General features: G+C 44.3%; 1 protein-coding gene across 2 annotated transcripts in view; it reads right to left on the bottom strand.

Annotated features, from left to right (window-relative positions):
- The window catches only part of COL6A2 (collagen type VI alpha 2 chain), a 35954-nt gene extending 15502 nt beyond the window's left edge, over window positions 1–20452 (bottom strand). The window contains exons 1-11 of one of the 2 annotated variants that reach the window (XM_069983080.1): window positions 20289–20452; window positions 14370–14464; window positions 11940–12565; window positions 9490–9510; window positions 4746–4811; window positions 4030–4083; window positions 3891–3935; window positions 3767–3793; window positions 3658–3684; window positions 3532–3576; window positions 446–499 (exon numbers count right to left, since the gene is read on the bottom strand). In XM_069983080.1, the coding sequence (XP_069839181.1) occupies window positions 446–499; window positions 3532–3576; window positions 3658–3684; window positions 3767–3793; window positions 3891–3935; window positions 4030–4083; window positions 4746–4811; window positions 9490–9510; window positions 11940–12565; window positions 14370–14457 (1053 nt within the window). In that variant the 5' untranslated portion in view covers window positions 14458–14464; window positions 20289–20452. The remainder of the gene's footprint in view (window positions 1–445; window positions 500–3531; window positions 3577–3657; window positions 3685–3766; window positions 3794–3890; window positions 3936–4029; window positions 4084–4745; window positions 4812–9489; window positions 9511–11939; window positions 12566–14369; window positions 14465–20288) is intronic. The other variant, XM_069983079.1, reaches the window with a different exon arrangement.
- Window positions 20453–24195: the final 3743 nt, after the last annotated feature.

Below are 24195 nucleotides of genomic sequence, written 5' to 3'. Positions count from 1 at the left end.
TACAATTCAACAGGGTACCCAATAGCACTTGTCAACAGGTCACTAATTGAGACTATTGAACAGGACACCATTACATTATTCAACTAGGTACAATATGTCAATGTCAACACACCCAAAGGGCACTCAATATTAGTTAATGGCACTTTTATGAGGGCATGTGTGCAGTAGTTATTGGGACTTTGATATTAATATTTAATTATTGTGTGACTTAAATCAGCATGTATTGTGCAGATGGGAAGAAGTGCCAAGTCGGCATGAAACAGTTGTTGCTGTAACGATGATAGCGTCCTCTCTAATGTTTGTCTGTTACTCACATGTACGTGTGAAGAAAATAAAGACTGCAAATGGTGAGTGCCATATCCTTCTATGTTTCGTATTTACTTGTGGCATTGCCATCTCTTTTTTCCGAAACACTGCTATCAGCATAAGTATAGAGCAGCCTTACCTTATCTCCAGGATCCCCTTTACATCCAGGAGCACCAATCCGACCACGCTTACCCTAGAAAAGAGACAAAGTCAGGAGCATATGATTATTATTTTATTATAAAATAAAAAAGATAAGAACATATATATATATATATATATATATATATATATATATATATATATATATTTATTATCCAAAATTAGAAAAAACATAGTTGCTTTCTTCCTGAAACAGCGTCATTCTTGTGTATGTGGTATCGCAGCCCAATTCTATTGAAGTGAATGGAGCTGAGTTGTAACACTGCACATAACCTGAGGACAGGTGTGGTGTTGTTTTTAGAAAGTAAGCAACTATGATTTTTTCAATCCTAAATAACCCCTTTAAGGAGCATGTCTTACTGGAAAATAACTGCTGCGAATAGAAGTAACTGCTCTTTGTTTTGTTGTTGAAGTATTAAATATTCTATTCAAGGATTTCTATGTTACAAGTGCTTCTTGGAAAGCTTAGTGACAACCAATATGGTTGCCATTACAGCTCCCACGTGGCTTGTTGTTCAGTTTTTATACCATAATAAAAAAAGTTAATCTGCATAGTTATACAGAGACAAATCTCATGTTCCAGCGCAGTTGCGAAAACTAATAGAATTGGCATAAGAGGGCTGGGAAAGTAGGTTAAAAGCTATGGTAAGTGCTATATTAAAGCCATGCCATGACTTTCTCTGAAATTCCTAGGTAAAAAATATAACTGATGCTTAATAGACTATTTACCAACATGATACAAGACATAATGGCTTATATACAGGAGGAAGTAATCTTTAACGGGTGTTCCTTATCTTTTCTTTAAATGTGGCATGCCTAGCTCTACCTACATAACAGGGTGGAGGGAGCTGTACATATAACCATCCTCCTCTTTATTAAGTGTCTGCCTGGATGCGGCAGCTTACTTAGCAGTACGAAGATGGGATAAGGGATCTATGTTTTCCTTATTGGTGGAGTGCCCAGAGGTGCATTTATAAGCATAGCCTATTAGGCAATACTGTGGCGCAGCCGGTTCGGCCGGTCACTTGCTAGATGGTGAAGTGGGACTCCACTGCAGTAGTGATTGGTCAGGGAATACCTCAGCCAGATGTTAGGTTGTCGTGACGCCAGTGGGGCTGGCTATACCCTTTCCCCTATGGTCGGTGACCTGCCGGGCTGTGAGGGGGTCCCTTGGGCGCTTATCCTCGTGGTCCGGAGAGGAGTTGTAACCCACCCGGACTATTGGTACTGCCACCCACAGAAAGGAAAGATAACTCAAGGAAGGTGTTGTTACTGTGTAGGTGCTTGGATAAGAATCACTGAGTCCTGTTACAATAAATAAACTCTTCTTTACTGCAGGAATACTTGATACAGTAGTATACAATAGACTTCTGACTTGACAATAAACTATGGACTTGACTGACAGGACTTGTACTGAGAGCTTGAGAGGTAGAATAGCTGTGTTGACTTGGTTGCGTGTGGAAAACTAGAGAAAGTTCAGAGAAGTAGAAAGGAGGATGTCAAGAGAGTCCCAACCCAATGTACTACTGTGCTCTGCCGAAACTTTTGAAGTAGAATAAGTAGAATACTTGAGAGTAGATAGACTCTTTGGTCTTTGCACCACCTATTGCCCACCAGTGTCGGGCAACCCGTCCTAGAGGGTAACACAAGCCCCAGACCTTGTTACCTGGGTTGAGCAGAGTGGTCAGAGCTTTCTGATTACACCCGCACTGCGAGATAGAGTACGTAGGCACTAGCAACTTTGCTCTATCCGAATCAGTTCCTCTGTTATACAATACTGTCCTGCACCTTTAGACTTGTTCACGGTGTGGGCTAGGGTGATCCCTGACTTGTCCTCTCCAAGAGTGTTTAAAACTGCATAGTGTGTAGAAGAGTTGCTTTCAAGAAATGAGTGTTCGTGCTTCCCTTGTGTGTCTGTACAATAGACTACATTGGACTTGTCCTCTCACAGGGGACCTGGCATAAGCCAGGGCCCAGCTTAGCTGCTGTGAGACCATGCTGGCCTGCAACCGCTCTGCTCAACAATGCGACTAAGACTCACTAACACTTTCTCTCCCCATGTGACTACCTCCTACAGGGTATGTTATACCTGCTGTGAGTGGGTGAGAAGAGAATGTAAGAGAAGAAAGGAGAAAATAGATAGGTAGAGAAGAAGAAAGAGTTCTAGGTACAAAACATACATACACAAAAGTACGACTACATCACCACTTACACTTGGAGTACCGGCTTTTGCGAAGGGTGTATCTACTAGCAACACCTGTGGTGGGACACCATAATTCTACACAGCCGGATAATCCGGGTAAATAGTGCCGATCTGCTAGATCGGCGCTCACTTACAGAGCCTATTACATGGGTCGATAATTGGGCAGCAAGGGCTATATATATATATATATATATATAGTTAGTGATGTCCATTCAGCCCTTGCCTTACGTTATACATACCTGTTCATGCTCCCCAGTGTTCTTCTAGCTTCGGCACTCTCCCTGTAGCCGTTGCTGGAACTTCAGAGCTGGTCTCAGATGTGACAGGCCGCTCAGCCAATGACTGGCCGAGACTGGACAGCGCAACATCAAGTGATTGGCTGATCGACCAGTCACTTCAAAGACCGGTGTAAAAGCTTCAGCAGGGATCAGGCAGAAGCAAGAAGAACACCAGGGAGGGTGGAGAGGTATGTATAAAGTTAATTATTTTTTTTAACACAGTCATCAGCCATTGGCCGCACATCGCTATTACATGTAGTGATGTGCGCTTGGAGGCTAATGATTTTTAGGCAGGATTACAAGACACAGTAAGGCGGGGTGGAAGAATACGGGCATCAGCGTGGTAACCAGGGAGGTAAGTGTGTTATTTTTTTTTTCATTAACCCCCTTCCCAGGCATATCGCAAAAAAAGGTTCTGGATGGACAACCCCTTTAAGCTATCTGTAAGCCTAAGCTTCTCCCAAACCAGAATGAAGCAAAAAATCTTATAAAGATGGGATATAATTACTGTAAATAAATCTTTATGTTTCATGCCTATATAGTTATGATAGCCTAGCGAATTAATTGAACAAGGTATCTCCTTACCTTCTGGCCATCGGTACCATTTCTTCCATGAAGACCAGGTAATCCCTGTCATGAAGAGAAACAATGGTTATTTCACAATTCATGCCGTGTTTTAAAATCTGTATATAGAGATATAAGAAATCTTACCTTCCTTCCATCTGCACCAAAATCTCCCTAGGGAAGAAAGGCAACAAGTTTAGTGGGGAACAAATATTGATGTAAATAAAATGTAATGGTCTATAGATGAAGGGGTTACCTTTTCTCCTTTAGCACCAGGACCACCCTAAAACATAAGAGAGGAAGAGGTTATATAAGGCATCACTTCAATGGCAGGATAACAGCTTATTGCCTATGGGTACTTCTAAACAACAACCACATACCTTAGGTCCAGGATATCCAATAGGTCCCTCAATTCCAGGATCTCCCTAAAAATAAAAGAAAAAAATAAAATGTGAGCTCTTCAAACAAACCAAAATATATATACAAAGCAAAAACAATACATAAAGCAATACTTCCTACCTGTCGTCCTTTTAGACCAGCAGCTCCAGGTTCACCAGCATTACCTTTAGCACCCTGAAATACAACAATAAATGAAAATCAGATAGAGACGACCAATCATCTTCTTCCTCCTCTTCTACATAGTATTATGTAAATGGTTGTGTTGACCCTAGTATTGAGCGAGTACGAAAATGCTTGAGTTCTCATTACGTCAAGCATTTTTCAGTACTCGAGTGCTCAACATTGAAATCAATGGGAGACATGAGCATTTAAACAGCACTCCGAGCGCTATGTTCGACCTAGCATGCTCGCTCAACACTAGATGACCCTAATAACTTTATATGTTATTATTTTTTCAGTTTTTAGAGGCATATATACACGTTTTGTATGCTATTTTTGTTTTTATGTGTTCTGGTCAGTTAGTGTTTAATTTTAGAGTCTTGGTTTGATTACATTATATAGTCTCAATCTATTCTTGTATTGATCTATTGCAAAAGTTCCTTCTGCAAAATTAACAAGTACAGTATTATAGTACTGGGGAAAAAAATAGGAATCTGGTTGAATGTAATGGTTATGATGTTACAGGAAAACGTAACCAGTGCTAAGCATGTAATTTGGTGAGTAATATAACTAATATGGATATTGAGGTGTGAATAGCACATCTGGGGTACAGTATATGTGTACAAAGACTTCAGGGTGGCATTGTGTAACAGTAAAGTAAGGCGATTCTCACTTACTTTCTGTCCTCTCTGACCAGGCAGACCAGGAGGTCCCTTAATCTGCAAACAGCTCAGTCTGTAACACTACAAGAAAGGCAAACATTATTATATCGAGGAGAACACAGTGTAAACACTAGTATAATAACATTACATTTATTTTTACTGCTTCTTAGCTACGTACACATTTCATTCCATCTGACAGAAGTATTCCATGTCTAAAGAAATATGTAAGAAATATTTTTCTACACATTATTTAAAATATATATGTATTGAACTTAAAGGGAACCAATCTGCACATTTGTGCTGATAGGGCTCCTAGAACGGCTGTACCGACCTCGCAGGCGGGTCTCCTATGGTGTTAGGCTCCATAGGTTTTATGTCAGGTAAATTGCTTTTTTAAAGGGGTATTCCCCCCCAATTTTATTTTGCAATAATACGTTGCCCACCCACAGCTTTCTATCTTTCCAATATAAAGTTATTATGGATTCTTCACAGTTTTGCTGTTATCTAGATGCATTCACCCCCACCGAATGGAGAGAATCATCAGCTCTCAGTCAAACCCGACACGCTCCCTGCTCCTGGCCCGCACCCTCCGAGACGGCATCACGTGTCCTCCATCTCTTCATTGGGCCGAGTTACGATTCTAACCTAGCCCATTGAAGTGAGGGAGGACACTGACAGCTGCTGCTGATCACTGTCTCCCAACTCCCCCGCCCCTGAGCTCACCTGTGGCCCCTAATGTTGACCCCCCCCCCAGCTCCACCGACTCACCCGCGGCACAACCCCAAACCCTCCCCCCCGGAACTCACCCGCGGCAGAGCGTCAAACATCGCCACCACCACCACCCCCACCCGGACTCTCCCGCGGCAAACCTCGAGACCCGGTGCCCCCCGTCTTACCTGCGGTAATCCCCCCCACCCCGGAACTCACGGGCGCCGCCCGCCGCCCGGGAAAAGCAGCATACACCGCACGGAACTCATGGGCTTCACCCCCCCCCCCGAACCACCAGCGGCGCCCGCACCCCCTAATCCCCCCCCCCCAGCCCAGGAACTCACAGGCGGCACCCGCATCGGCCCGACATGCTTCCCGGAAGCCATCACCTTGCCTGCATAGTAAAGGTACAAGGGCTCACCCGCGGCAAACCTCCCTCCTTTGAGGACTCCCCCCGTGCAGGGCCGTCTTACCCATTGGGCATGGTAGACGGCTGCCCGGTGGCCCTTGCGTCCTAGGAGGCCCCTGCCCGCTGTCACAGCGGACAGGGCCCCCCTAGGACGCAAGGGTCCCCAGGCAGCCGCCTCCCATGCCCAATGGGTAAGACGGTCCAGCGCGCCCCCCCTTCCCCTTCTCTTGCAACCGCAAGCACTTTCTTGCTTGCGGTCGCAAGAGGAAATCCGGCCCCGGCTGATGCGTCGCTCCCCGGGGGATTCTCCGGGAGCGCACGCATCAGGAACCTCAATGCGCGTTGCTGGGGCTTCCTGTACCGGAAGTCCCGGCCTGGGCGCACACTGAGCTTCCGGATGTGTGCGCTCCCGGAGAATCCCCCGGGGAGCGACGCATCAGCCGGGGGCAGAAGAGGAGAGGAAGCAGCGACGGGGGAGCGCTGGTAGGTGAGTTGGGTGTTTGTTTTTTTTATCTGCTGTGCAGGGGGGAGCCATCTATAAGGGGGGAATACGGGGGAGCCATCTATAAGGGGGGAATACGGGGAGCCATCTATAGGGGGGGATAAAGGGGGGAGCCATCTATAGGGGGGATACAGGGGGGAGCCATCTATAGGGGGATACAGGGGGAGCCATCTATAAGGGGGGATACAGGGGGAGCCATCTATAGGGGGGGATACAGGGGGGATCCATCTATAGGGGGATACAGGGGGAGCCATCTATAGGGGGGATACAGGGGGAGCCATCTATAGGGGGGATACAGGGGGGAGCCATCTATACGAGGGGGGGGATACAGGGGGAGCCATCTATAGGGGGGGATACAGGGGGGAGCCATCTATAGGGGGGATACAGGGGGGAGCCATCTATAGGGGGGATACAGGGGGGAGCCATCTATAGGGGGGGATACAGGGGGGAGCCATTTATAGGGGGGATACAGGGGGAGCCATCTATAGGGGGGGATACAGGGGGGATCCATCTATAGGGGGATACAGGGGGAGCCATCTATAGGGGGGGATACAGGGGGGAGCCATCTATAGGGGGGATACAGGGGGGAGCCATCTATAGGGGGGATACAGGGGGGAGCCATCTATAGGGGGGATACAGGGGGGAGCCATCTATACGAGGGGGGGATACAGGGGGAGCCATCTATAGGGGGGGTACAGGGGGGAGCCATCTATAGGGGGGGATACAGGGGGGAGCCATCTATAGGGGGGATACAGGGGGAGCCATCTATAGGGGGGGATACAGGGGGGAGCCATCTATAGGGGGGATACAGGGGGAGCCATCTATAGGGGGGGATACAGGGGGGAGCCATCTATAGGGGGGATACAGGGGGGAGCCATCTATAGGGGGGGAACCAGGGGGAGCCATCTATAGGGGGGATACAGGGGGGAGCCATCTATAGGGGGATACAGGGGGGAGCCATCTATAGGGGGGGGATACAGGGGGAGCCATCTATACGAGGGGGGATACAGGGGGAGCCATCTAAAGGGGGGATACAGGGGGGAGCCATCTATACGAGAGGGGGGGATACAGGGGGGAGCCATCTATAGGGGGGGATACAGGAGGGAGCCATCTATACGAGGGGGGATACAGGGGGGAGCCATCTATAAGGGGGATACAGGTGGGAGCCATCTATATGAGGGGGGGATACGGGGGGATACAGGGGGGAGCCATCTATACGAGGGGGGGATACAGGGGGAGCCATCTATAGGGGGGGATACAGGGGGGAGCCATCTATACGAGGGGGGGATACAGGGGGGAGCCATCTATAAGGGGGGAATACGGGGGAGCCATCTATAGGGGGGATACAGGGGGGAGCCATCTATAAGGGGGGAATACGGGGGAGCCATCTATACGGGGGGATACAGGGGGGAGCCATCTATACGGGGGGGATACAGGGGGGAGCCATCTATAAGGGGGTAATACAGGGGGGAGCCATCTATAAGGGGGTAATACAGGGGGGAGCCATCTATAAGGAGGTAATGCAGGGGGAGCCATCTACAAGGGGGTGATACAGGGTGAGCCATCTATACGGGGGGGATACAGGGGGAGCCATCTATAACGGGGGGATACAGGGGGAAGCCATCTATAAGGGGGGGGGATACAGGGGGAAGCCATCTATAAGGGGGTAATACAGGGGGAGCTATCTATAATGGGCCAATACAGATGTGCAGTGTGTAGAGAGATGAGGATGGTGACAGAGTGTGGAGCCTAATATGTCTGTCTGGCAGATTCTGTGGATTTGTGGCTCGGAGAAGTTCTCATAACGGCCCAGGGCAAATGGAAAAGAAGATGAAAAGGGAAGAACTCTGATTAGAGAAGACGTCCCATGTGAGTCACTTGATGTATCTGCACTGTAATGTATATGGTGTACAGAACCTGTGTAGAGCTGGGTACCTCTATATGACTGGATGAGGTGATAGTGATCTGTGTACAGTGGATTAGTCAGTAGCAGCGGTGGTGTTAGTCAGTATGCGGTGGTAATATTTGTTGCTTGTTATCTGGCATATATATAGAGAAGGGCAAAACAACATGTCTCATATAGACAGAGGAGCAACAACATGACTATTATATTATATATGAACCATGTTGTTTCCCTGTATTCTGTATACAGGGAAACAACATGGTTCATATATAATATAATAGTCATGTTGTTGCCCCTCTGTATATATGAGACATGTTGTTTTGCCCTTCTCTATATATAAGCCATGTTGTTTCCCTGTATATTGTATTATACAGTATACATACAGGGAGACAACATGGTTCTCATATATAATAGTCATGTTGTTGCCCCTCTGTATATATGAGACATGTTGTTTTGCCCTTCTCTATATATAAGCCATGTTGTTTCCCTGTATATTGTATTATACAGTATACATACAGGGAGACAACATGGTTCTCATATATAATAGTCATGTTGCTGCCCCTCTGTATATATGAGACATGTTGCACTGGTGTGACAATAAACCCTGCAGATTGCTGTTGGAAGTGCTGTCTCCATTGCGTTTTTTGGATACTTTGAAGCCAACCTGGTCTGGTTTGGTGAGGCACGCACGCACGGTTATTTTTCGTTTTTGCGCTGCTGAAAGACTGTGTTGTGAATTAAAGTTTATGTTAACAATAATTTGTATTTTTTATTGTACGTAATTGTACTGGCTAGGGGTGGGGTTGCAGAGATGAGGGGTTTTGATGGCGGCGGCCCATAATGCTGTTAAGATGGCCCTGCCCCCGTGTCACCCGCGCGCCCGGGAAACACCACCTGGAACTCATGGGCTTCACCCGCACCCCCTCCCCCCCCCCCCCTGGAACTCACGGACGGCACCCTCATCCCCCCCCTTGACTGCCCCCTTGACTACGTAGGCCAGAATAAGCAGAAGATTACATGAATAAAAGACAAGTTATCCTGGAACTTTTCCCATAAAGCTTCATTTCTGTCTTCTCAGTTGCTCCTGTTCTATAACATGTTGCCTGCATATTGGACTGTATTTTCAGCATAAGAGGTTCTCTGTAACATTATTTGCTTTGGGACCTATCTCATGTTTAAAAGAGAGCTCTATTGTAAAAAAAATAACAAAATGACTTGAAAACAATGGTGTACGCACCTCTCCATAAGCCTCGTGTTTCTATAAAGATAAACAAAAAAATTACAAGAATTAGTCTCAATAATATTGACATATTAATACATAGATACATACATAGATAAACCTTTAGCACTGTCTCTGGATTTCTGACTATCTATCACTGCTTTTAAAATCCCTTGTGGCACCATCTTTTTGTTTTCTCCTCCTTAATTTATTAAAGGAAAACTATTAGCAGGTAAGAAGCATATAACTTGCTAATATGTAACTACATTGCATGGGATGCTGAGAATGAAGGTAAGTTTCTAACCTTCATCCTTGGTGCCGTTTCCCTGTACTTTTTAGCGTAATACATATGCTAATGAAACGGTTTTGGTACTGGGGGTTGGTTATACTGCCTCAAATCTGGCCCCCCTTCCTAATGAATATTGGGGTAGCACTCTGCAACAATGTGCTATTAGGGTACCACTCTGCAGAGATGAGAGCCGGATGGTTATTCTTGAAAAGATACGGGACGGGCAGATGCACTGAGGGTAGTAGTGCAGCCCACAGTGCAGCAAACCGCCTCATTAGCATATGAATTAAACCACATAGTTCATGAAAATGGCGCTGAGGATAAAGGTAAGAACTTTACCCTCATCCTCAGCATCCGAAGCACTACAGGGACATATCAGCAGGTTAGACACAAGTTGTCTTTATCCCATGATGCTGCCACCACCCCATAGTAAGAATCTATTTGTGGCACTGGTGAGAGCATTGATGGTCTCTCTTTTGTACAGTACTTGTTACCATGATTCCTTTCAGTATAAAGAAGTAATACATGTGAGGCCAGATGCCCCTTTATAGCTGGGACCTGTCTATAGTTAACAGGAGCCTACAGTAGTAGATAAACCTCCATTGACTAGATTTCTTTATGTTTAGTTTACAAGTCTGGATTAATCCACTGACAATCAGAACACTTTCCATGTGTCAAATGCAGATGGGTGAGAAATATGTATGACGCAAACTCCCACATTTTAGATTCCTGGTGGGACGTTATATTACAGTAATCTGTAGCCATTACTAATTAATTAACTAATTAATTAAAGGAGAAGTTCGGTCAAAAGTATATATGTTATGTAATATGTTATTACATAAGGAAAGTTAGACAAATTTCTAATATACACTTATTATGGGAAATGCACATATACTTCTTTTTTCCTCAATTTAGTAGATCCTGCAGATTTCAATTTCTGTAATAAACCGTAATGTCACGAATCAGGGCAGAGCTGGGTGTAATTTCTATGAAGCGTCCAGCAGGGGGTGCAGCATATAGAGAACTTACATTGTAATTTCGGCACGGGTTGCAGTCATCCATAGCAGCTTGTGCACTCACCGGGTGGCAGGAAGAGGCTCCCTGGCACCAGTCCATCCCGCACCGGCTTCCCTAGCCCCCCAAGGACCTGCCCCCCCCAGGCCGGCAGGATGGACAGGTGTGTGTGTGTGTGGGGGGGTCCTTGGAGGGCTAGGGAGCCGATGCAGAAACCTTTACAGATTTGTAATTTACTTACTATTTAAAAATTTGCTTCATGTCCTGAAGGAATTGAGTCTGACACAATGCTCTCTGCTGCCACCTCTGTCCATTTCAGGAACTGCCCAAAGCAGTAAAGGTTTTCTATGGGGATTTGCTACTGCTTTGGACAGTTCCTGTCATGGACAGAGGTGGCAGCAGAGAGCACTGTATCAGACTGGAAAAAATGTATCAATTCCTGCAGGACATAAAGCAGCTGATAAATACTGGAAGGCTTGAGATTTTTAATCTATATAAATTTCTAATATCAGTTGATTTGGGAAAAAATATATATTTTTGCTGCTCCTACAGTGTGCTGTGTGAGCCCTATATTCTCTCTACACTTGTACACCTACCTAAATAATAATAATAAAATATAATTCTTATCTGCAAACTTCCATATGTGAACTCCTTTCTTTTTTCAGCCTCTGTCGACTGTCTTCCAAGCTTTCTCTCCCCTCTGCCCACCTTTAAAGCTGTTGTGTAATCACCCACTTATCCGCTGCCATTACTGAGTGAGCATAAAGTCCACCTGACAGATATTCATATATCCATATTTGCCTGAGTGACAGGTAAGTGGTGGGAAACGTCTAATAAAGACTATTTAGAAAGCTGCTCAATTTTGCATTTAGGGGACAAATAGTAGTGGTATAAATAGTGACACTTAGGATAGGTCAGCAACAACCTCCCTATTTACTGGCAGTGTATTTACCATGAAAAAACTATAAAATAATAGCAGAATGATTAGTAATTTAATATTACAGTAAAAAAAATATTTTGTAACTAATTATTAGCTATATAAAAAGGTATATAACAAGGCGAAATAAAAAACAACTGTATAGAGAGTAATTAGTGTAAAGGAAGCTATGTCCAGTAGGTGGCAATGTAGAGCAAGTTCTTTAGCTACTTTGCACACTCCACTTACCATAACTTGAATGATTTTATCAATGGTTCTCTGATCAATCTCAGTTTGGTCATCGGGATTGGTGACGGAATAAGCATTCCTGAACAGCTCATGTGGCATGTTAGCAATCTCTCGTAGGCCAGATTCATAAACATCACGGCTTGCAGCTACTGAGAAAAGTTTGATACCAGCGAGCTGTGCTCTGTCTGCCTGGGTCTTTACTCCTCCGCATGGATTACCAGTCACATGACCATCAGTGATCACAATAGCAAAATTTACAGGTTCACGTCCTCCTTGGCTGACCTGGGTCTGCACCTGTGATTTTATCTGAGCGGTCATGTTAGCGATGGCACAATCCGTAAATGTGCCTCTTCCAATATACTGGACCCCTCGTAATTTGGAAATGTATTCATTTTTGTCAGCGGTGAGAGGGCTGAAGATTTGGACCTCATCTGAAAAATGTAGACCTCCATATTGCCAGTTCAAATACACCTGATCTAGGTATGCCTCATTCTCGAGCTTTGCCAGGAAAGCAGGAATAAATTTCTTCATGTGGTCCAGCAAGCTTTGGATGGGGGCGGTCTGAAGAATTATACTCTCAGACGTGTCAATGATGAAGTACACATTTATCGGACATTTGGACTTATCTACGAGAAATAACCACAGAAAATGTCAATGTAAAAGATTTGGAGAAATTCCATTTGGTTAAAATGTAACACAAATCCCACACTATTTAAAAAGGGTAGAAGAAACGGAAACTATTCTGAATATTATATCATATAGGTTGTTGCTTGCTACTAGGGATGGTCCGAACCTGCTTCGGTTCAGGTTTGTATGAACCCGAACTCTCAGAAATGTTTCCGGCTGTCTGCCCGCTCCGTGGAGAAGGTGGATACAGCCGGAGGACCGCCTGGAAAACTGGGATACAGCCATAACCATAGGCTGTATCCCAGTTTTCCAGGCGGTCCTCCGGCTGTATCCACCCTCTCCACGGAGCGGGCAGACAGCGGGAATCTGATGCCGAGCGTTCGGGTTCATACGGGTTCATCCCTACTTGCTACCATTTAAAAATTATATAGGCAGTCTATATTCCACAACTTAAAAAAGCTTTTTCTAAGAAAAGGCAGAGACAGGACATATTTGGATAGAATGGCATTCCAAATTTGTATTAAAGGGGAACTATCAGCAGGTTAGACGAATCTAACCTGCTGATATCCCCCTATTGCGCATGGAGCAGTGAGGAGGAAGGTATGTCTCTTACCTTCTTCCTCTGCACAGTTCCTGTGCTGTTAGCAATGTAATCCTCAGTCCAGAGCACCGGTTGAATCTCTGCCCTGCCCCCATAGTGCCAAGCTGTCCCACTCCTTCTAATGATAATCAATGGAGTGGGGCAGTCTGGATCTGTGCTTTGGGGGTAATGGTGCTCCGGACCGAGGATTACAATGCTAACAGCACGATAATGGTGTAAAGGAGTAAGGTAAGTGACTTACCTTCCTCCTCTGTGCTACGTGCGCAATAATACATTTGTCTAACCTGCATATAGTTCCCCTTTAAGGCTACATTCACACCTATCAGATGCAAATATATAAATAATGTATAATATATATGTTGGAATTCCAGTGTATGTCACAGTGCTTTCCCACCAAAACCACTCATATGAATACCCTAAATGTAGTCTAAAAGTGACTATGTTTATCACATAAAAACATGTACCATTTTGGTGTGGGACTCAAAAGTGTGGTTGACCACACTTTTGAGTCCTACAGGAATTAGAATACACTTATGGTAAAAGGGGTTATCCCAAGATTACAGCTTGGCACTAGAGATGATATGCTATCCTAAGGAGTCCGGGAAAACATGGATTGTATCCATGATTTCTAGGCAGCTGTAGGGCTGCATTCAACCTCTGCAGTCACCAGTAATCAAATAAAGAGTGTGCCTGGGGTTCACTCGTCTGTACTCCACACCAATCTACATGATCCAACCAAAGCCAATGTGCGGTACACAGTTCAATGTAAGTCTCATAGGCTTTTATCTACAAACTGCAACTTCACTGAATCCGGACACTATGCACTCAGTGTTCCAAGGGCAACCAAGCAACAGACCAGCTTGAGTGCCTTATCCTTCTTGTTTTAGTGAGTGTTGGGGGTCTTAGAACCTGGAACCACACCTATCAAAACTATTACACGTCAGAATTTAGTTAAAAGGTTAGGTACACTAATCATCAGGACAACCTCCGTCCACTTGTTTTATTAGGGCATATGATGTCATCAAGAGGAATCCCACTTTTTGGTGCCTCTGCTACAAAAATAGAGAAGCTCACAGGCAGCAGTTTTCACTCAGGTGGACTTATATTACATTTCTATGCCAAATACACTTCCATTTGTAACCCAATGCACATCACCTATTCTGAGGGCTATCTGGATAACAATAGGTATACTAGTTAGTTACCTTCACATGTCTTTGGGTCATCACTCTGCGCTGATATAGAGCCAAAGGCAATGCAGAGCAGCAAACATAGCACTTGTAGCTGAGCCATGGCCACTCTGTAAAGAAATGCACAGATATAACATGGAATAGTAGGACATACAGTAGCAATGGATACAGTTCTTTCTTTTAAGTTGCATGCATGCTCTAGCACTGGCTTTTTATGGTGTTCTTCCAAGAATCCATAAGAATCTTCCATAGAGGCTTGTCTTGGAACATTTTCCTAAAACTGCACCTCTAGAGAGGGTATAGGTTATGTCACATTTATAGGATATGACGTCACTTTCTGATTGGTGTGGATTTGACTGCTCGATCTTTCATATTCCGCAGAAAGAACAGGCTTTAGCTTTCTTGCAGAAACAACATCACTCTTGTCTTCAGTTCCACTGAAGTTGAATGAAGCTGAATTGTAATGCCACACACAACCTGAGGACAGGGGTGGTGCTGTTTTTGCAAAAAAGAAGCTGTGTTTTTTCTAATCCTAGATAACCCCTGTAAGATCTTTAATGATTTTTTGGAGCCGTACTCTCCATTGTGTGAACTGACATGTCTGTGCGGACGCTATTCAATGAATAGCGGCCACAGAAAACTGACATGTCAGTTTTTCTTGTGGCTGGATGGAATCCCGGCCAGAGCATAAACTATGTGTATACGCTCCGGCCAGGATTCCATTCATTCAAATACAACATATGTTTAGCATAAATCACGGCCATTGTTGCAAATTGCAATAGCGACCATGATTTAGGCAAAACATACATTGTGTGAACATGGCCTTAAGTTGTACCTGTCATAAAGTACTCTAACCCGATTGGCATGAAATCTATTCAGCCGCCAGAATCCATGGATACGATGACGCTGAGTCAGTACTATGCGCTACCACTATTCTGATCAAATTGGGCTCACCCAAAGACCCTGCATGGTCATATTTATGGATACCTGAACTTCCCGTGGCCAAGTGGATTTCCCAGTACTTTATGACAGGTATTCTTTAAAAGCATTATGTTGCAGTTCCCTGTGTAACACTGGATTGGCCAGTATTCTACAGGGAATCTACCATATTGTCTTCTGAATGAACAGGGGTCCTAGTGATCACTGCCCCTACCCCCTTTCTTATGGTACCAGAATGAGTAAACTAAGCCTCCATATACCTGTTATAAAAGGCTACATATGCCATTTTTAAGCAATTGTTACTATTAAATATTAAATGAAGTCAAGTTACAAACATTTCTTGTTTTCTTAATCTATCATTTTCTGTCATTCTATGAAGATTTATAATTAGAGATGAGCGAACCTTGAGCATGCCCGAGTCCATCCGAACCCGAACTTTTGGCATTTGATTAGCGGTGGCTGCTGAAGTTGGATAAAGCCCTAAGGCTATGTGGAAAACATACACATTGTCATTGGCTGTATCCATGTTTTCCAGACAACCTTAGAGCTTTATCCAAGTTCAGCAGCCGCCACTAATCAAATGCCAATCGTTCGGGTTCGGATCGACTCGAACCCGAACCCGGTTCGCTCATCTCTACTTATAATATCTGTCCCCACATCCAAGGTTACAGGTTGCAAACAAACCCTGTGTTGTCTGATCTTGCACTCTTCCACATGCTACTCTTCTGTAGATTAGCAGGAAAAGGTCTACAGAGAGTGGCTTAGCATATGACTACATAATGAAGCCACATAGGCTTTGTTTCTAGAATGTCGGCATACAAACACATATAGCAATTCTGTGTAGGTGCTGTAGATGTGATGGGCCTAGGGGTGGACTACTGCCCCCGCTCTGAAAAATGATGACACTAAGAGGCTACCCACGACCAAAGCATGATCCATCTGTCATCACATGAAGTGTTGCATATGCAGTGCTATAATGCCTCCAAGACTATCTGGGAAAGTTATTTCACAACCCACATTTCCACAATCACAATTCCATAATCAACTTGACCAACCAAAGTTGTGGTCAACTTACACACCTTTAAACCTTTTCCAGAGCATGGTCCCTCGTGTCTACACTTCACCTCATGTACAGCTCATGTCTATGGCTTACAAAATTCATCAAGTTACCGCTTCTTGCATAGTATTACCTTAATTTTAAAAGGAATGTGCCATCATAAAATAAACCTACATATACTCTTTAAAAGAATTGGCCTCTTTAGAGTAAAATTGTTCAGTGTATAATATTAGTAAGTGTACTCACTGTATATACTGACAGCAGCTCCTTGTGTACCTCATAGAGTTAAAACCAGGCTCCCCGCCTCCAGGCTGTGCTGTCCTGCTCTGTGGTGAGTCTGTCCATAAGATGTCTGACATGGAGAAGTATGTGACCTTGCTCCACCCATCAGTGTCCTTCATAGACATATACAGGCTCAGTGGTGGACACTGGGAAGTTGGGCATGGTCACATGCTCCTTCATGTCAGCCATCTTATGGAAAGACTCACCACAGAGCAGGCCAGCACAGCCTGGAGGAGGAGAGTCTGATTTTAGCTTTATGAGGCATACAGGGAGCTGCTGTTATGTTATAATGTGGCCGTCTCCTTATAATCAGGTTTTCGTATTAAATATATTTTTGAGAATTCTTTTGCGTTTTTAGCTTTCCATTTTATTATCTGTATTACAAACAAAATCCTGAAATATTGCAGTTTTCATTCTCACCGCTAGATCTAAGCTGATACTTCCTGTTCTATTTGTGGTGATAAGAGGAGGCTGCTGTAAAGTGATCTCTACAGCATTGCAGCAACATGTGACACCAAAAGATATACAGCACCAGTGTAAGACAATAGCAGTTTCCTGTGGAATGGCCTCTTCTAAGGTCTATTGTCATCTATGTCCATTGGGAGCTCTAATTGGGTTTCAGTAATTAGGCCTCAAAAAGAGATAACTCTCTTTCTAAAGATTACCAAGTCACTTAGTGCTTACAATCTCCATTGGCACTATCTTTTGGCCAATCTACAAGAGGTCCTTACAGTGACCTCACTGACATGCCTGATTTGTAAAGCAAAGTATATGTACAGTAGGCCTCTCTTTCACTGTCGCTCTGCATTTACCATGCCCTGCCTTCTATCACTAGAGCCAACTAGGGCCTACAGTCTCCTGACTGAGCTGCAAAGAGTCCTCATGCACTCCATGTGGTTTCAACCACACTACTGGCTAATTTTCTGCTTTTGCACCAATGCATAGTCTATGGCACTATAGCAGCATCTATTAGACCTCATTAGCATAGCATGTATACATTGAATGCCTTGGCCTAAGGGCCCTATTCAACAGTAACGATAATCGGCCGAATCGGCCCCATTTGGCCCGATTCGGCCAATTATCGTTCAGTGAAATAGAGAGAACGATCAGCCGTGTTCATTTAGGGCCAGACCTAAAATCATTGTTCCCTCACCGCGCATCGCTACGGTTGAATAGTTGTGCGCGGTGGGCGACTGACGATTTGAGAAGAAGCAGCATCATACATTACCTGTCCAGGCTTCTTCTCCGCGCTGTCTTCATCCCCGGGTCCCGCGTTCTCTATCTTTAGAATGGTCGGTCAGCTGACGGAGCGCTCAGCCAATCAGCTGACCGGCCATTCTAAAGATAGAGAGCGCGGGACCCGTGGATGAAGCCAGCGCGGAGAAGAAGCCTGGACAGGTAATGTATGCTGCTGCAAGGGCTGCAAGGACATCGGTAACGATGTCCTTACAGCCCTCGCTCAACGATCATCGGGCCGTGGAATAGGCCCAGTAAACGAGTGGCGATCTAGCAGATCGCCGCTCGCTTACGTCGTTGATTGGGCCCTCCTCGGCCCGTGGAATAGGACCCTAAGTTCACACTACGTGAGTACCGTAGTGATCACAGCCGTGATGACTACAGTACTTACGCTTTGCTGCCTTCCAAGGAATCCCAGCCAGAGTGTTTACACATAGTGTACACTCTGGTTGGGATCCCTAGCGGCACTAAAAGAAACTGACATGTCACTTTTCTGCTGCCGCTATTCATTGAATAGCAGCCGCAGGAGACATGTAAGTGCACACAATGGAGCGTGTCGGTCTGGCCGCACGCTCCATTGTGATCAGTGGGGAATTTGAATTCGGGATGCAGTACCAGCCGGGATGATCTTTTCTGACACCAGCCTTTCTGTGACCCAGCCGGGTCACGGAACAGCCAGTCTCTTACAGAGTGGGAACATGGCCTTGGGTGACAAACAGGTAGTGTAAGGGCCCGTTCACACTGAGCAAAACAGGTGGAAATTCCAAGCAGAACCTTCGCCGTGGACTCCACACGCATTCCCCATCTGCCTCACTTTCTCAGTATAATTTGTCGTGCACCTCTGCTCTCCGCCGCTTTCCGCTGAAAGACATCACAGGGGAGGCTCGCGAGACATCACATTGAGACAGTGAGGCAGGCATGGGATTCCAAGCGGAGTCCGCAGCACAGGTTACGCTCGGAATTTCCGCCTGTTTTGCTCAGTATGAACATACCCTACGGTAGGGTATACAACAACAAACAGAGCAAAGGGCAGTCTACATTCAGTTTATCTTCGTTACATATATACAAAATAATTTGAATTCGGATAAGTTGGAGCCATACAAAATATCTGAACAGGTGGATACACTTTGTTTTCTGTGGAGGGAGAACATTCCCAAAGTGATTTCCGGATGCATTCGATATTTTCACCAACGTACAGTCAATTTATCTTGTGCTACTATTTTCTTATAAGCAAGAGTTCACCCAGAGAAAGGGCATGGGTAGGCATTTTATACTAAACATTGACAAGCTAAGGTTAGTAGATAACTTCAAGATAATCAATCCCAATGGACTTGTGGAAAAAAGTATGCATTTTGAGGTACTTCTGTAATGTCACAAGCGCTGTCACCATACAGCAGTGTCCTAAAGTGGCTATCATAACATTCAATCAGGAATTGGGAAACATTGATCCCACCCATTCTGATCTCTGGTTGGCCATCATATTGATCTGGTGTGTAAGGAATGGTTGCACTTACTGACACTGACAAATGTCACAAATAAGTATATACAGATAGTTACAAACATACACACAACACAGAAATACATGGTTATAGTTACAGTGATCCTAACCTACTGTAAGGCTTATTAACTCATATAAGACTACAAATCCACTGGGAGTTGTAGTACCACACAAGCTGGGCAGATACAGCAGAATTTAAAATGATACACTATACATACATATATATATATATATATATATATATATATATATATATATATATATATATTTATAATTATAGTGGTGATCACACATATAGTTGTGCCAGTCTACCACTGGATAATGTTGATAATCAAACCTATAATGTGCGAGAGTTTGATGTGTTATAAAGAATGTCCAGACATTATATGTAATATTAATCTCACTTTTACTGTGAAGCTTCAGCTGTTACTTATATGCAATGCATACGTCTGGTCTGTATCAGATGCTACCATGTATGAGCTTATACGGTATTTAAAAAAAAATTACAATCTTACACTCTTCATACCTTGATCATCCTCTTTCCAATAAGGAAAAGAAATATTCAGATTTTATCTAGGATTAATGGTAATAATATTAAATCCATCAATTCGCAAAATGATCAGAGATCTTTACCTACTAATGATCATAGATACTGATGCAACACTATTGTATAAACTATGGTGGTTAGAGAGGACTCCATTAAAGAGAATAGGAGGGTACATGCAGATACAATGGCAACAAGTTCCAGTTCGAATAATCAGTCCTATGAAAATCATGGAATTTTCAACCCAGTCGACTTGTGATGTTCATACATTGCCGAAGCAATCCCTTCAGTGTAATAGTGCCGGGTTTATCCCTTGTATCGTTTTCTGATATCCCAAAATAAAAGCCAAGATTTTCCATAAAACATTACAAGTCTTACCTTAAAGGGAGGAACAAAGCTAATATTTTCTATACTGTTAGCTGCCGGTGGGACCTGAGCATTCTCTGTAGTGAGGGAGAAGCTGATGCTGAAGATGGGACCTTCTTCTCAGGACAGAAATGTTCCCTTCCTACACCCAAGCTCCTTCTATCTCAGCAAAAAAATTTTCTAAGTAAGTTCGGGTCAGCCCCCTTCGAGTCACTGTAAGTTATATGGAAGTGTGGTGGCAACTCTTACCACTGGGTGACACTGTGGATCCACTAAAGGGTGTGGAAGTCGCTCCAGTGCTTCATGCTAACGGAATGTGTGTGATCCCCACAGTTTTTCCAACAAATTGTTTTTTTTCCTGAGAAAAAAAATCACATTATTATTACTGCAATTAATTTATTTCCTGTGAAATATGAAAAAAAAGAGAATGACTCTAAACTATTCAAAGCTAATTAATTATATACTTGGAGATTGTTGTAGGACTATAAGTCACGCTATAAGGGCATTCACCAGCGCTCAAGCGTTTGATATACAGTAGTAGAATTGGTCATGAATGGTTTCTTAAATCAATCTTTTTTTGAGATAATTGAAGTATGATCTGTAGCCGTATACAGTCACTCTCTGCCGTGGGTGTTGTGCTAAAGGCAACTCTATGTCAAATTACACAGTCTGGATACAACCTGTAGAAGTATGGAAAGACAGTGGGGTCATTCTGGGGTTTGGGTCTACAGTTTGTATGCTATTTGATATTATTGTCATGTACTATCGGTCCTTACCTATATATTGTCATCATACCTAATGCTTGTGTCTGGTATCCGCTATTTATGAGTTTGATTCTTGAACAGTGGGTGCACATCCTTTATGGTAGGATGTTGCATGAAGTGTTTTAATGGTCTAGCCGGTTCAATAAAGTTTATATTTTCCTATACTTTGGTGTGCACTAGTATATACTCATTCTTACTTTTTTCTTTTGAACCCATCAGTGGCCTGGACACTACTTTTGCAAACCTACCTGGTGGCCAAGGTAAGGTGCTCTGAGGTATGGGCATGGGCAGCACATGCGCAAATCAGTGCGCCACAGATACACCTATATGTTTACCGACAAAAAGCAAACAAGATCTTGGAAAACTGTAACTACTAGCATGCCCTGGAGGTTTGCAACCTTCAAGCTTGCTGGGAGTTATAGTTCCCCAAAAGATTCAACAGAGGGACACACATACATGAAAATGTATTTCCTTTATAAATGTGAAGGACCTTGTGCTGCCCTGGTGTGTGACAAGAGTCAAATTGTGATGGCTATCCAAGTGGATGGGAGAATCTCTAAAAGGCCAGGTCATGTTGGTGTTTGTCGGTTTGTATTGGTTACCAAGGCAGTCCAGGGAAAGACATAAGCGAAGACTAGCCCATCATGCCCAATCTCACTGAGAAGCTATTGTAGCACAAATTATTGAAAAACATAAAGATGCCTACACTAGCAACACACAGTGCATCACATCTAGCTGCCTAAAGAGTGACGTAAGCAAAGGATAACAGTGCCCATGTTGACTTCTTTTCATCTCCAATGGGCATTTAAAGGGGTAGTGCGGTGCTAAGAAATTATACAACTTAGTAATGTATGCTATGTCTGTGAATCGCCCCCTTCCTGTGTCCCACCACCCCCGCACGTGTACCTGGAAGTGTTGGTGCATTATACATTACCTGATCCGTGTCGCGCATGTCCGCCATCTTGTGCCAAACGTCATCTTCGGACGGATGGCCGAATCGCTGCCGGGGTCCCTGAAGCCGCCCCCCCTCTGCCGCGTCATAACTGTGCTCAGCCGCAATGTGCTCAGCCTATCGCGGTACAATTTCGGGTACACATGCGGGGGGGGGGGGGGGGGGGACACGGGAAGGGGGTGATTCACAGACATAACATACATTACAAAGTTGTATAACTTTGTAATGTGTGTTATTCTGTGAATAATTTCTTAGCGCTGCACTACCCCTTTAAGCATCTGTACAGTATCTCTTGACCATAATGCATGTTGGGTGTTCATGTGAGTCCAATGACAATAAAATGTATACAATATATATACAGTGGTGCCTTGGATTATGTGCATAATTCGTTCCGGGACCGTGCTTGTAATCCAAATCAACAAAAAAAATGTGCCCATTAAGAAGGTGATCTGAATGGTATTACACCAATGCCAAGAAAAAAGGGTCAATAGCCCAAATCACATCCAGTAGAACCTTCTAAGTAACACATAGCTTTTATTTGGCTCTCTACTAAAAAGTATTATATAGCGGTTGTATAAACTAAAAACACACTACTCCATAGCCGTATAGGTAAACCCTCAATTAGACTCTTGTAGATGATAAATTCCTCAGCAATCAGCATGTGGAGTATAATGTATAGTAAGTGCATAAACCTGAAAGAACAGCAGCAATTTGTAGATACAGGATGGAACTACAGATTCCAATATTTAATAGTGTAGTACAACAGGCTAGAATAGAGAAGCAGGGCTGCTGTCAGAGGTCTGTGTGGTTACAGGGAAGCAATGGGGAAGGGGTGTGTGTTCAGCATGGACCAATCAGGAAGTGAGAATCACAGAGCTGTGCAGGAGGACAGTGACAGAAACTTTTCTATACAGCAGTGTGAATGGCTAAGTATGAAGGAATGAGCAGGACAGATGTGGGCACATACATGCAGCACTCTCTGTCCGGGGAGAGAGGGGTTACAGCTATGGAGAGATTACCTCCACACTCCTGTGCCCTGATGTAAGTGCCAGCCTGAAGTAGATCTGTGAGGATTTGGAAGGTGAGGGAGACTTCCTGGGTCAGAGTACAGTGCTGTAGACCACGCTTTGCACACCATGCCCCTACCACGCTCCCCCTCCCACCCAGTACAGGGAGCTCTTAAACCAAAGCAATGCTCTTAAACCAGGTCACAATTTTGATAAACTGTGAGCTCCTCTTGCAAAGCGCTCTTAATCAAAGTTACTCTTAAACCAAGGAACCACTATATATATTTAAGGAAATAGAATGAAGTGTTGCTTTTATCATAAAAAATTTTTAACACGTCAAAAGTTTTTAACCAGCCAGGTCTTAGTGTTCAGACCCGTTCCGATCACAAAAACAACCGATCACAAAAACTCGCTTTGTGTCAGCATAATCAGTCGGGCTCTATATGTGGTGAGCTCTTGTCACAGTGGTCCAGAGTGGGAAGATGACCCACCCAGACTGTCGGTACCATCACCCACAGAAAGGGGAGAGTAACCAAGGAGTGTGTAGCCGGTATGTGTAGGTGCTGGTGGAATGATCACTGAGTCCCAGTAGAATAAATAAAATGGCTTTACTAATAGTCTCTTGCAATACAGGATACTCTGGTAATAAACAACTTCTGGGAAACAGACTTAAGTTCACTGAATCTATGCTGGGAGATACTTGTAGTGCTGAAGTAGAGTAGCAGTGCTGGTGTAGCTTAGTGTTGAGGAGAGTAGAGGAGTTTGTCGGGAGAGCACCAAGCCAGGGTAGTAATGTTCTCTTCCGGAACTTGAGAGAGATACTTGTGAGAAGAGAAGAATACTTCAGAGAAGAATACTTGTGCCTGTGTTTTATCTAAACCACCTTCTGCCCTGCAGTGTAGGGGTACTTGTCCTACTAGGGTGACACAAGCCCCAGACTAAGTTACCTGGGCGAAGCTAAGTGCCCACCTGTGCTGCGAGATAGAGTATGTAGACCTTGGTTACGGTTGCTTTGCTCTATCCGGGTCAGTTCCTCTGTCTTAGGATATAGCCCGGCACTTTTAAGAGAGGTTCACAGCGTGGGCTGGGGTGACCTCTGACTTGTCCTCCTGTAGGGGTTTAACACTGCATAGTTTCTGTAGATATAGCGTTAGAAAAGAAAAGTCTCTGGGTTCTCTATACACGTGTGTCTCTGA

Source organism: Dendropsophus ebraccatus, chromosome 9 (genome assembly GCF_027789765.1).
Source record: "Dendropsophus ebraccatus isolate aDenEbr1 chromosome 9, aDenEbr1.pat, whole genome shotgun sequence".
Lineage (NCBI taxonomy): Eukaryota > Metazoa > Chordata > Amphibia > Anura > Hylidae > Dendropsophus > Dendropsophus ebraccatus.
The sequence above is the reverse complement of the archived record's forward strand: the minus strand, read 5'-3'. Positions and strand labels throughout refer to the sequence as shown.